Source organism: Coptis chinensis, chromosome 2 (assembly GCF_015680905.1).
Source record: "Coptis chinensis isolate HL-2020 chromosome 2, ASM1568090v1, whole genome shotgun sequence".
NCBI classification, from domain to species: domain Eukaryota; kingdom Viridiplantae; phylum Streptophyta; class Magnoliopsida; order Ranunculales; family Ranunculaceae; genus Coptis; species Coptis chinensis.
In genome coordinates, this window is record NC_141457.1 from 55,465,627 (window position 1) to 55,479,203 (window position 13,577).

General features: G+C 46.2%; 2 protein-coding genes across 2 annotated transcripts; both read left to right on the top strand.

Moving 5' to 3' along the window:
- The first annotated feature begins 419 nt into the window (after positions 1-419).
- LOC147516686 (uncharacterized) lies at positions 420-2,477 on the top strand. The gene has a single exon (XM_086593351.1). It carries the CDS (start codon positions 420-422, stop codon positions 2,475-2,477), a length of 2,058 nt encoding a protein of 685 aa, XP_086449477.1.
- Positions 2,478-3,204: 727 nt separating this feature from the next.
- On the top strand, positions 3,205-5,247 carry LOC147516687 (uncharacterized). Its single transcript, XM_086593352.1, has one exon. The coding sequence runs from the start codon at positions 3,205-3,207 to the stop codon at positions 5,245-5,247; it is 2,043 nt and encodes a 680-aa protein (XP_086449478.1).
- The last annotated feature ends 8,330 nt before the right edge of the window (positions 5,248-13,577 follow it).

Consider the following 13,577-nt stretch of genomic DNA (forward strand, 5'->3'; position numbering starts at 1 on the left):
GTGTGATGAGAATCCAGAATCAAATCGAGTCGTTGGGTGTTGTATCTACCAAATTCATGACCATGGGGATGACATGTCTCAAAGACCGAGGTAACTTAAGAAACCAGAGAGTGAGAGTACAGGATATAGGCCGCGGTACTTGAGGCAGTAGTGGACGGTTAGCGGTTATGAACTGGTGAGGTGGAGATCGTGGAATCAGGAAGCAGTTAGCGGTTAGGGAGTATAAGAGAGAGAGAAAAGAGAGAAAGAAGGAGAAAAAGAAAACAGTGGAGAGAGAAGAGAGAGGCTGTAAGATCAGAGATTACATAGGGATTTCGAAGGTTGTAAAATCTGATTATACATTTGGCGCCGTCTGTGGGGATCACACGAAAGTGACCTACGGTTTAGAGACAAGAAGAAAGGGTTATAGGATGGCAACGATGACTAAGAAAGGGAGAGGGAGACCAAAAAAAGTGAGAGAGGGAATCGATGAGGGAGAGGCTCTGAGTGTGGAGTTGGAAGAAACACCAGAGGAAGTTCAAGACGCGACGGCAGAGGCAACCAGACTCTTGCAGGAAGAAGTAGCGAGATTGAGGGAGGAGAATGAAGATCTTAGAAGAGAAAGGGAAACTACACAAAGAGGGGAGGGGACTAGAGAGCCAGAGAATAGCGAGATGGGGGAACAGAGTGAGGAAGCGCCTCAAGGGCTAAGAGGTGATCTGGAGGGAGCGGTCACGCTGGAGGTGATCCAGGCGATGATTGAAAAGGATAGAGAAATAAGTCGGACGGCGGAAAAAGAAAGCCAAGGGGTGGTGAGGAAGGTAGTAGCCGGACTTAATCAGAACCCGCTAGCGGATTCAGTTTGGAATTCCGAGGTACCAAAGAGGTTTACGCAACCGAGGTTCGAGCGATATGACGGGAAGGGTGATCCTGCGGACCACTTACACCATTTTAGGCAGCAGATGCCGCTGTGGCAAGAGAGTAAGTATGACGGACTCCGCTGCATGATGTTTCCCGCTAGTCTGAAAGGGGGAGCTTCGGATTGGTATTACCGATTGACGTCGCGCAGTATAAAGAAGTTCGAGGATTTGGAGCAGGCATTCGTGGACCATTTCATTCATCAGAAACGGAGAATAGTGGATATCGCGGACCTCTTCAATGTCAAACAGAAATCCGCCGAGACGCTGAGGGAATTTTTGTGTAGGTTCAAGGAGGAGACGTTGAGGGTAGAGAATTTGGATGAGCACACCGCAGTAATAGCATTCCAGCATGGGTTGAAGCAGGGTACTAGAGTCCATGAATCGGTGTCCAAAATCGAAGTCACGACGTTACATGCACTGTATCCAAAGGTCGAGAAATACATACGATATGAGGATATACTGCAGAGAACTGCTAAGGAGCCTAGGAAGACGGAGAAATCAGTGCATAGTGTAGGACAGAACGACCGGAAAGACAGAGGAAAGGCTGCGGCCCGTGAAGGGGGATCTTACAGGGAAGAGACACACAAAGCTGAGAGAGGTCGAGACATAGCGAGGAGAGACGCTCGCGAGAGAAAACCATACCGCGATATAGCGACAACTCCTTTGAACAAAACTTTAGAGGAGATATTGCCGTTAATCAAAGGGATGCAGTATTTTGAAGGTCCGAGAAGCACGCCTAGAGAACTGGAAGAGAAGCCGTTTTGCGCGTACCACCAGATCCGAAACCACAGAACCAATGAGTGTTTCGCTTTGCAGTGGTTGGTAGAGAGAATGATAGAAAAGGGGTTGCTGAGAGAGTTCATCAGGGAGGCACATCCGGTCAAAGAAGCGCCAGCCGTAGCGAGGATCCTAGGAACCATCAATGTCATCTTCAGTGGGGAAACAGTAGGAAGGAATGCTCATCGGGACAAAGTCAGGAGGACGTCCAGCTTACAGCAGATAAATGAGGTCTCGAGCATTCCGCGACCAGTGCCAGGGGCCACGGAGGGGGATGGTAGGATAGAATTCTCACCAAAGGATCTGGAAGCGGTAATCTCTCCCCACGAGGATGCGCTGGTGATAACAATTGCAGTGGGTAATTACATGGTGAAGAGGGTGTTAATAGATTGCGGAAGCTCAGTTGATTTGTTGTTTAGCGGTGCTATGGAGGAAATGAATATTGAGAAGAAACAATTGAAGCCTCCCCGGACCAATCTGTTTGGATTCAACGGTAGCATGACCGAACCCATAGGGGAACTGGAGCTACCAGTAACTGCAGGTCCTGTAACGGTGTTCACCCGTTTCATGGTTGTGGACTCCACATCGCAATTCAATGCCATCTTGGGAAGGAGATGGATTCACGAGATGAAGGCAATTCCATCCACCTACTATCAAGTGATCCGTTTCCCGACTAAGGGAGGAATGTACGAGATAAGAGGAGACCAAGCCGCGGCTCAAAGAATACACCAGGTGGTGGTTCGAGAGTTGATCCGCGCAACAGACAAGGGGGCGCGGAAAGAGGGCGAACACGGGGCGTAGCAATCACAGATCGCGGTAACGGTCCCAGAGTTGCCAGTGGGGGCGAAGACAATGGATGAGGTGGAGACAGTGAACGTAAGTACTGGAGAGGAGGAGAAACTGGTGTCTATTGGGGCCGATTTATCGGAGAGTTGGAAAGCAAAGTTGACCGCCTTGTTGATGGAGAACAATGATGTGTTCGCATGGTCTGTGGAGGATCTGGTGGGACTGGATCCAGAATTTGCTTGTCACAGGTTGCATATGAGAGAAGGGGCCAAGCCCATCCGGCAAAAGATGAGAGGCTTAAAGCCGCAGTATGCGCAGGGGATACGGGAGGAGATACATAGGTTGAAAGCGGCGGGGATTATTCGCGAATGCAAATTCACGGAATGGCTCTCCAACATCGTCGCGGTTCCAAAAAAGAATGGAAAGGTAAGAATGTGTGTCGACTTCACGGATGTTAATTTACAATGTCCGAAAGATTGTTACCCAATGCCGCGGATAGACGAGTTGGTGGATCGGACTGCGGAGTTTAAGTTCTTCTCTTTCATGGACGCATCTATGGGATACAATCAGGTGTTCATGTATGAGTCGGACCAAGACAAAACCGCGTTTATAGTAGAGGGGGGAGTTTACTGTTATACCCGAATGCCTTTCGGCTTGAAGAACGCCGGGGCTACCTTTCAGAGGATAGGTGAGAAGATGTTTGAGAGCAAGATCGGCGGGAATGGAAATCTACATAGATGACATGGTGGAAAAGAGTATGACCGAGGAGGAACATCTGGAGGGATTGAAGGAGACGTTTGCAATATTACGGACCTACAAGCTGATGTTGAACCCTGACAAATGCACCTTTGGGGTGACGTCGGGAAAGTTCTTGGGTTACATCGTCACATACCGCGGAATAGAAGCAAATCCGGACCAGATCAGGGCTTTGGTAGAGATGCAATCACCCCAGGATGTGAAAGAGGTCCAGAGGTTGGCAGGAAGAATCGCGGCTCTCAACAGATTCATTTCAAAATCCTCGGACAAGTGTAGACCTCTGTACCTGCTCTTGCGGAAAACAACGGACTTCCAATGGACCGAGGCGTGTGAAAAAGCTTTCCAGGAGTTAAAGGTTTATTTGGGAAGAGCCCCTATCTTGTCGCGACCAGGGCAAGGAGAAAAACTGTATCTGTACTTGGGGGTGTCGGAGTACGCAATCAGCTCCGTGTTGATAAGGGTGGTGGACAAGATAGAGAGGCCGGTGTATTTTCAGAGCAAAACCATGTTAGATGCAGAAACCAGATATAGCAGGATCGAGAAATTCGCTCTGGCGTTGGTTTTCTCAGCTTTGAAACTAAAACCCGTGCCGATGCTCACTCTAGTGGTGGTGGTGACAAATTTACCACTCAAACAGGCCCTGAAAGCGGAAAAGTCAGGAAGAATGTTGAAGTGGGCGGTAGTGCTGAGTTCATACGACATAGAGTACCAGGTCAGGACAGCAGAGAAGGCACAGGCTATGGCAGAATTCCTGGCAGAATTCCCAGCCGAGGACCCTACATGGGGAGAGGAAATGGTTATGGAACGAGAGGGCGATCCTAGTCATGATCCATTCGACCCTTGGGATATGAGAAACGGGTGGAGGGTCTTTGCAGATGGATCCGCGACCGACACCGGAAGCGGGATCGGGGTGGTGTTGGTTATACCGGAGAACAACCGATTAGAATTATCGATGAAGTTGGGGTTCGCAGCTTCGAACAATGAATCAGAGTATGAGGCGGTGATAGCAGGGTTGGAAATGGCCGCTGATCTTGGGGTGAATGAATTAACGGTGTATTCAGATTCCAATTTGGTAATATGTCAAATGAACGGAGAGTTTGCAGCCCGGTGCCCCCGGATGGCAAAATATTTAGAGGTATTACAGAGAAAGGCTAACAAGTTTACTCAGATCAAGTTCGCCCACCTGGGCCGCGGTGAGAACCGACACGCCGATGCGTTAGCATATGTGGCGGCGATCTTTACCGGAACTGAGGGCCGAGCCGTTGAAATTAGGGTGCTGAACAAACCAAGTACGTCAGAGGGTGAAACAGTTTTGGGAGTCACCGAGAATGAGACAGGGTGGAGGGAACCCATAAAGAGTTTCCTTTGGCGGGTCGAGATCGAGGACAAACGGGAGAGAAAAAGAATGGAACAGGTGTCTCAAAGATACACTCTGATAGATGGTGACTTGTACAGACGCAATGTCAGCGGACCGTTATTGAAATGCATCGGGCTTAAACAGGCAGAAGAGGTCTTGAGTGAGATTCATGAGGGGGATTGTGGGAGTCATTCTGCCGGTAGGACGACGGCACATCGATTATTATCTCAAGGGTATTTTTGGCCGCACATGAAGCGGGACGCAACGGAGTATGCCAAGAGGTGTGAGAAATGCCAAAGATTCTCACCGCTGATACATGCTCCGGCTGAGTCTTTGCATAAGGTATTCAGTCCTTGGCCTTTCGCCATGTGGGCGCTCGATATCGTTGGACCGCTCCCCTTGGCCAGTGGCAAACGAAGGTTCGTGTTGGCCGCGACGGATTATTTCACCAAATGGGTTGAGGGTGTGGCACTGCAGCAGGTTAAGGAGGAGCAAGTCAAGAAATTTCTGTGGGAAAATATAATTTGCCGATTTGGGCTGCCGCATACCATAATCGCAGATAAACGGTACTCAATTCATCGGGGCAAAGTACGCCGAATTCCTCCAAGCATTCAAGGTGAAGCAAGGATTCTCAGCTCCTTACAATCCGAGGGGAATGGCGTAATCCTCTAACAAGACAATAATGGATAATTTGAAGAAGAAGTTAGAAGATCGAAAGTGGGCGACGAAGTTGAATCGGTGCTATGGGCGTACCGAACAACACCACGAACTTCCACTCAAGAGTCGCCATTTGCCATGGCCTATGGAGTGGAGGCGGTGATTCCCGTAGAGATGGTGGAGGCGACAACGAGAACCAGAGCCGTAGAGGGAGGAGTCAATGAAGTTATTTTAGCTGCGGACCTGAACCTTACAGAGGAAAGGAGGGATATGGCGCGCATCAAGTTGGAAGAGTACCACAGGAGATTGCAGAGGCAGTATGACAAGAGGGTGAAGCCACGGCAGTTCCAGGTGGGGGACCGCGTTCTGAGAAGAGTAACCCCAGCCACCAGAAAAGAGAAGGACGGAAAGTTGGGGCCCAACTGGGAGGGGCCATACACCGTGGTCGAGAAGGGCGGGGCCGGGACCTATCGGTTACAGACTACGAAGGGGGAGGACATCGCGAGACCTTGGAACATAAGAATGTTGAAGAAATTTTATGAGTGATGCTTTGTACAGTTTTATTTTAATTAAAGACAAGCTCTGGAATCAACAGAGATTCTCATCTAAGTGTATGATGATGTTATGTGTCGCCCATGCCGCCAAACTAATCAAAAGCAATCGAGACCAAAGAATTTGGCAGTGTAATGGCCGTGAACACTCAAACCAACTGGGGGCAAACTGAGCTGCCCCCAACAGCCTCACGGCTATAGAGGCAGCGAGGGGGACGAGCCCTTCGTGGACGATGAGGTCCAAAAACAACTGGGGGCAAACTGAGCTGCCCCCAAAGAGCCTCACGGCTGAGAGAGATAACGGAGGGGACGAGCCCTTCGTGGACGATGAGGTCCGAAACCAACTGGGGGCAAACTGAGCTGCCCCCAAAGAGCCTCACGGCTGAGAAAGATAACGGAGGGGACGAGCCCTTCGCGGACGACGAGGTCCGAAACCAACTGGGGGCGAACTAAGCTGCCCCCAAATAGCCCTACAGCTGCCATAGACAGTGAGAGGGGAAGCCATCCGCGGATGCGGTGGTCCAGAAACAAATTTTGGGCGGACTGTGCGGCCCCGAAAACAAATTGTCACAGACAGCTAAGCATAATATAGTTGAGCAACTTGGAAAAACATTTTCCCCAAAAATATCTGGAATACATCGTTAATTGGCAAAGGTTTGAGCCCGCTGGGAACACCCAGAAATACGGGGCACGCATAATATCCAGAACACCAAGTAAAGAACAAGTATACTACAAAAGATATTGAGCTATAAAACAAAGAGGTTGAACTCCGATCACTGCTCCTCGGCGGGTGCGGGAGTAGAGGTGTCCTCGGGCATCTCTTTCTGGGGTGAGCCTTCGGATATGTTTACTACCTCATCAGTGGCCACCGGGACAGTGCCGGGCTCCTTGTCAGACAGCGGAGGGGAGGTAGCAGGTGGATCGGCAGCTTGGTCAAGGGCAGGAGGCGGCGAGGGAAGAAGTCTCCCAGCAGCGGTAAGCTCGGCCATCTGACGCTTCAGTTCCCTAGCGATTTTCTTTTCTGCTAGAGTGCGGAAGCGGTCAGAGGCAGCTGCCAGGGATTGTTCAAGGGTGGTTTGCGCGGCGGCCTCCATTGCTGCCTTCTCACTAGTCGGGCTTTAGCTGAAGGTCCGCTTATTTGTCGACGGAGAGCCCCTTCGCGGACCTTATTGTCGTTGTGTGCCTTGAGGGCGCGATACGATAGTCATCGCGTTCTTTCTCCGGCTTGGCATATTTTGCCTTCGGCCCGTCTGCCCATGGATCTCCGCTTCACACCTCCGTGGTGTCCAAGGTGTTAGTCAATCCCCGGATGACGAGCCTATATCCAGCTCGGTGTGAACACGAGAGGAGTTAGAGGTGACACAAAGTAGTGATGCAAGGCAAAAGAATCAAGATGAGACTCACCTTCTCCCACCCAGTGTAGATGGCAGCGCGGTGGCCAGCAAACGTTCCCGAGTCACCGTAGGCTTGATCTCGTGGAAGATGGGATGAGAAGAACAGAGAGGCAGCCACCGCGGCATTGTCTAAAGCGGAGTCTCTAGTGGTGACGGGGCGATCCCTGGCCTTGAACTCGGGATGCCAGATTTCAGGCCCAACGGGCACGGGATCCTTACCATGACGGCGCGATGGGACCAACGGCCGTGGGGGCGCAGCTACTGGGGCGGATGGGGCAGCAGGAGTGGAGGTGTTACCCGCAGTTCTACACCTCTTGGCGGGTGGCCCGGCGCCGAAGTCGGGATCTCATCTTCTTGGTCGGTTGTCCCACAACTTGAGTTTGTTGACATCCATGTTCGAGTGGGGCGAGGGGAGTCGGAGACAACAAAATCGCCCTCCCAATCGGGAAGGGAAGAATATGAGCGGGGACACCTCTTTGGGGTGATTGGTCCGGAGCGGCGGTAGAGGGTTTCTTGGTCCCGGCGGCGGCCGGCTCTAAGGGCCTCGGCTTGTGAATGAGAGATCTTTTGGTGTAGCCTCTTCTTAGTCTTGGGGGGAGAAGGTTTGGGCAATCTCTCTTTAGGTGGAGGCAGACGATAGAAAGGGCCTTGATACGGGCCGAAGTCTTTGAGGGTTGGGTCGAGAAGGAGCGGAGTGGCTTTTTCAGGATCAATGCCTAGAAGGCCGCACTGGTCGTTTCCCAGATCGCGGAGTTTCTGAAAGATTGCGGAGTAGACACCGTTGTAAAGTTGTGAATGAGAATCGGGCCTCCAACCTGTGACAAAGAAAGTTAGCGGCAAGGTCAAAGACGGATAAGAATGAATACAAGGACACACCAACTGCTCAGATACACTTACCGCCCCCCGAAAGTGTAAGTGCCTTAGAGAAAACCTCGGAAGGGATGTCGGCCGACGGAAAAGTTCAGGACACATACAAAAGGGTAATGGTGCCACACTTTATCGAGGTGGTGATGTGAAGAATGAAAGATTTCTTTCGTGGACGACTACAAAAGGATTGATAGCCTACACTGCCAAACTTGGTACTCTTTTTGATGAAGTAATGGGCAATGACATCGCGGAGTTTGATCTGGGGAGAGTTGGTTTTGTTGTAAAAGTTGGCAGCGTACATGACACGCCAAAAATTGCCAATGCCTTGACATGGCGGAATGTTGAAGTGATTGCATACTTCTACGTCAAGCAAAGACAGGGGGAACCTTAAGCCGGCTACTATTTGCCCAACGGTAACGACCAGGCTCCCTGGCCGCGGTTCTACAAGATGGGGAAAGTGAGTTACACCTGACACATGCTCTAACAGCACATCATCTGGGATGCCATAAGCGGCTTTGACTGCGTCTAGGTTGGGTCTGCGGTAGTGTGAGGGGGGTGGGGGAAGCTTAAACGATCTCCCCGAGGTAGAAGGGATAGCGGCAGGGCTTGTCGCCGCGGAGGTGGGAGAGTCCGATCCGTCAGCGATGGTGTTACTAGATCTAGAGGGTGGGGTCTCCGATCGATCAGATCGGACGACAGAGGAGTTCGAGGACTCCGAAGCAGACATGATATTCGAGAGTGGGCGAGGCAAAGAAGCAGGGATTTCCAAAATTCGATCAAGATAAAGATATCCCACGACCTAACGGGCGTGGAAAAGAGATGAACAATGGATCGGAACTAAATAAAAACCAAGAATGGAAAAAGAGGAAAGAGGAAGGAGAGCTTAACCCGACCTTCAATGCACCGGTAAAGCAAGGAAGAGAAAGCACAAATGACCGGAGACAAGAAACCGGTAAAGAGAATTTGGAGGAAGATGCTAACAAGAAGAGCGGAACAATTAATTAGAGAGGGGAAGAGGAAGAAGAGAGAGAGGTGCCGAGGTTAGAGAATGAAAGATGGAAGAATAATGGGAAAGATGAAGGGTTTGAGGGTTTGAGCGGGATTCGAGGCATCGAGGGGCAAGCAAGTAATATTCGTGAGAGTGATATCCAAAGGTCAAGAGAAATGGTCCGAGGATGGGTTTGCACGTGGATATCGAAGAACGAGGTGTCGGGTTCCCGCAGGTAATCATGACGCTGGGGCATGCTAAGCACGCGTGTGAGAGAACAGAGCAAGCACGTGTCCGTTGAGAGATAGCACGTGCCCGTTGAGAGAAAGCACACGTTGATATCATTAAGTAAAAGAAGTAGGGGCCGCGGATTGATAAATTTGAGAATATCTCGGACCCCCAAACGAAGTTTTTCACGAGGTTCGGGGGGCCGAGAGGGGGCATTTGTATCTACCAAATTCATGACCATGGGGATGACATGTCTCAAAGACCGAGGTAACTTAAGAAACCAGAGAGTGAGAGTACAGGATATAGGCCGCGGTACTTGAGGCAGTAGTGGACGGTTAGCGGTTATGAACTGGTGAGGTGGAGATCGTGGAATCAGGAAGCAGTTAGCGGTTAGGGAGTATAAGAGAGAGAGAAAAGAGAGAAAGAAGGAGAAAAAGAAAACAGTGGAGAGAGAAGAGAGAGGCTGTAAGATCAGAGATTACATAGGGATTTCGAAGGTTGTAAAATCTGATTATACAGGTGTCATGGAGTCGTCATCTGTTGTAGGTAGATATCTTGATTGTAGAGTACATTGCATATGAGATTTGCCAGGTGTCGTGATACATCACGCGAGTATTATGTAGGATGTCCCTTACACTCATGTACGCTGTCTTCCCAGTTTAGGTAATATGAAACAAACCACTTTATGCGGTTAAATTTTGATACAGTACTACTACAATAAATACAACAATAATAACTACACTTATTTGTGAATTATAAATTTATAGTTCTATGTGTGGCTCAGTGAGCAACCTTTTCTTTATTAGTAGTAGCTAAACATAAGAGGTTTTAAAAACCATAATACAATACGACCTTTATTACTGTAATATATATATCAGCATTAGCCTATGCCGAATCCAAAATACGTGAATCTTGAATTCCACCATCCATTAGTGCCTTAATTTGTGAAATTGCTACTCCAGAATGAGTCTAGCAGGTGGGAAATAGCACACCACATGCCGTGCCAACTTTTCGAGAGTTGGGACCGTTGACATACTGCTTGAGGAAAGGATTCTTCAGATACTGGCAAAGGCATGTCCTTTGACTCTTTAAGCGCGCGCAACATGTTGGAGATGGAGCAGCTGAAGATGTCATTGCATCTAAACAAGGGGCCAGCTGAGTAACGTCACAAGTGGCTGCCATGGAGACATTCACAACACTTCCAAGTATTGTGAACGCGAAGAAAATAGTGAAGTAAGATACCTTAGCCTTCATCTTTCTCGTACAAGGATGGACAAGAGGGATATTGAGGATAAGAGCGGAGATTTGGATAGAAGGTTACTGGTTACATTGGATTGTGGAGTCTTCTCTATTTATAGAGAAGTTTATTGGTAAGAACAAGCTAGGATAAGGTAATTCCAGAATCCAGATGTCGGTAGAAATTGATCCCAAGAACTAGAGACGAATCCCAAGGCCAACTGACCACATTTCCTTCCCACAATTCATAATAACAACCAGCTACTTTCTGGGGTTCAATTGTCAGTTGTCACATAGTCATATAGTAGTGCATTTCAAGAAAAACTGAGAAAACACATTAAAACGTACGGTACTACATATTTTAGGCTCAATAATGAGCATGACGACAGTCGAGTAGTAGTCTTTTCTTATTTGGTAACTTCATATGTTAGGCTCAATAACGTATGGTAATACATATCTTAGGCTCAATACGCACGTTTTAGCACTACAGCCGTGGAATAAGGCCACACGTATTTTTCTTTATCAAAATATAGGTGGGTCCTTCATGTGATAGTATTTTCTGGAACTTATAAATTTGCCCCGTGACACATTTGTCATTGTAAATTACCGTTCTGCCTAAAAAAACAAATATGAAATTTGAAATAATATGGTTTTGCCACTCCCAAAAATAATAAAAAATTACAAAATTAAGAAATTGCCACTGTAAAATCACAAAATAACAGTTCTGCTACTATACACAAAATACAAAGTAGTGGATTTGTGTCCGTCATAGGAGTAGAAATGTCATTTCACACTCTTAAAAAATATTTTATAACACTTGTCAACCATTAGTGGTTCATTTTTGACAAAAATATAATAAAATATTAAAGAAAATAACTTATTTACCCCTGTGACACAAAACCACTATTACTAACACCCCATCTACTGTCTATATACTGAGTCCGATTTTGCTGTCCAAAAGAAAGCCTATCCTAACTGTCCAACCAATAGGAATTAAGTATTTTAGGAAGTCTTAGCAAATTAAATATATACTAGTGTTTCTAACTTTCTATATTTAGCAAAAACCCCTCTCTATTTATCCCAATCTTACGAGATTTCCTCTTGGTGGTTACCCAAAAAAGGAAACTCAACTAAGAAAACAACACATCGGCATTGGGTTGATCTTATTATTCTTCTTCCCGAAAAGAATAAGAAACTAAATAAAAAAAAGTTTTCTAGTTCAATCTATCTTCTGCATGAGGGATACAACCTGATGTACCACCTGAAGTTGCATTTGCTCGATCACTTCATGTTGACAAGTCCATAAATAATATGAACCTTCAAAATCATGTTTATATACAAATAACTTTTTATTATTTGTATACTGGTAATTTTACTGAAAGGCGTATACAAATGATGTTTGTGTCAACAAGGTTTTAAGAAATGAAGGAGCACGGCTTGGATCTTGTCTGGCAATGAATGACGTTGAACAACCGAGAGTTTCAGTAATGCAGAATCACCTAGTTTGTCGATATGCACCTCCCCTGTCCTCAATGCAAGTCAACTAATTCTACAATGTTGAGTGCTAGTTCTTATATGTGAGAATATAAAAAGATAAGAATACAATTATTATTTTAAGTTTATCTTAAATAATCGGTGAAATACTGTTTTGATTAAGGGAAGAAGAAAAATAACCCAATACTCGCATGATAATCCTTCACTATGTATTGTTTCCTTAGTTGAGTGTCCTTTTTTTTTTGGTAACTACCAAAAGGAAATCTGGCAAGATTTGGGAGCAATGGGTGAGGGGCTTCTCCTGAATATAGGAAAACTAGTAGATATTTAATTTGCTGAGACCTCCTAAAATGCTTAATTTTTATTGGTTGGATAGCTAGGATAGCAGCCTTCTTTTGAAACAGTAAAACCGGACTCATCTACTATCTTTAGATATATATTATAGATATACCCTCTTGGCTCTATTTTTCAAGACTTCATAGAGTTTCCAATTTTTTATAAACTCTAACACTAATTACCAAAAAAAAAAGGAATTCCAAATCATTAGATATATACTAGCCATTTGGCCCGGCCTATGGCCGGACTTGCTACATAGATAGCTAAAGACTCAAAAGCCTAAAATCTACTTAAATAAATAATATATTTATATTGATAGAACAGGGTGACGTGGCTTCAATAAGGGTCTTGTCCAACCATATCTACCCCCTAAATCAGCTTTGAGATTTTACCTCCCTAAATTTTCTATAATCTTCGGCTAGCTGTTGTAGACTGTAATAGGGTACCTGACTTCCATCTAGCAATTAGAACAAAAGACATCTTCTAACCACTAAAGGCAAGCATCTTAGGCTTGAAATATGTTTCGGTCCATAACTTGCACTAATTTTTGCATAACAACATTCTCCATTCTTGTATCTTTGTAAAAACAAATATTAGATACAAAAAGTGGGTTGAAAACTTGAAGTTAACTGAAGGAAAGCATGCTACCAGTGCATACGTTCCTAAAAGTCTAAAGAATTAAAATGTAAATATTATATTTTTATAGCTACCAACTCACCTCCATTGCTATTGAAGAAGGTGTGAGACTGATACTCAACATTTATGTCCTTGCAAAGAGTAATTGATGTAAAGCATCACAGCATGATGAAACTTGATGAAAACCATTGTTCATTCAAATAAATTCTCTTTTGGGTGATCGCGTTAACGATATGTGCAGTTTGTGCACTCTTCTTTTCCTGTTTACATGTGACCCTCCCAAGTAAAAGATTAGCGCTTGCTTGATTTGAGAGTAAGAATGTTCAGAAGAGGCTTTGAATGTGTTTTCCTGTGTCATTAGAACATTTACACTAAACGTTTCTCAGAGTTTTCTTCGCCTCATTTTTCACATGGATATAGTAGGATTTGAGTTGCAAACTACTAACTAAATAATGATTATATCATTAAATTCGTATCTTAAAAGCACACATATTATTGATCTTTGGGATCAATTAGGTTCAATCCTTCACTGATCAAGACTCAACTAACTGTGAAGGAAACTTAAGTATCTTAGTTCGACTAAGCATTTTATCTCCACTGAAAATGGCCAAAGAA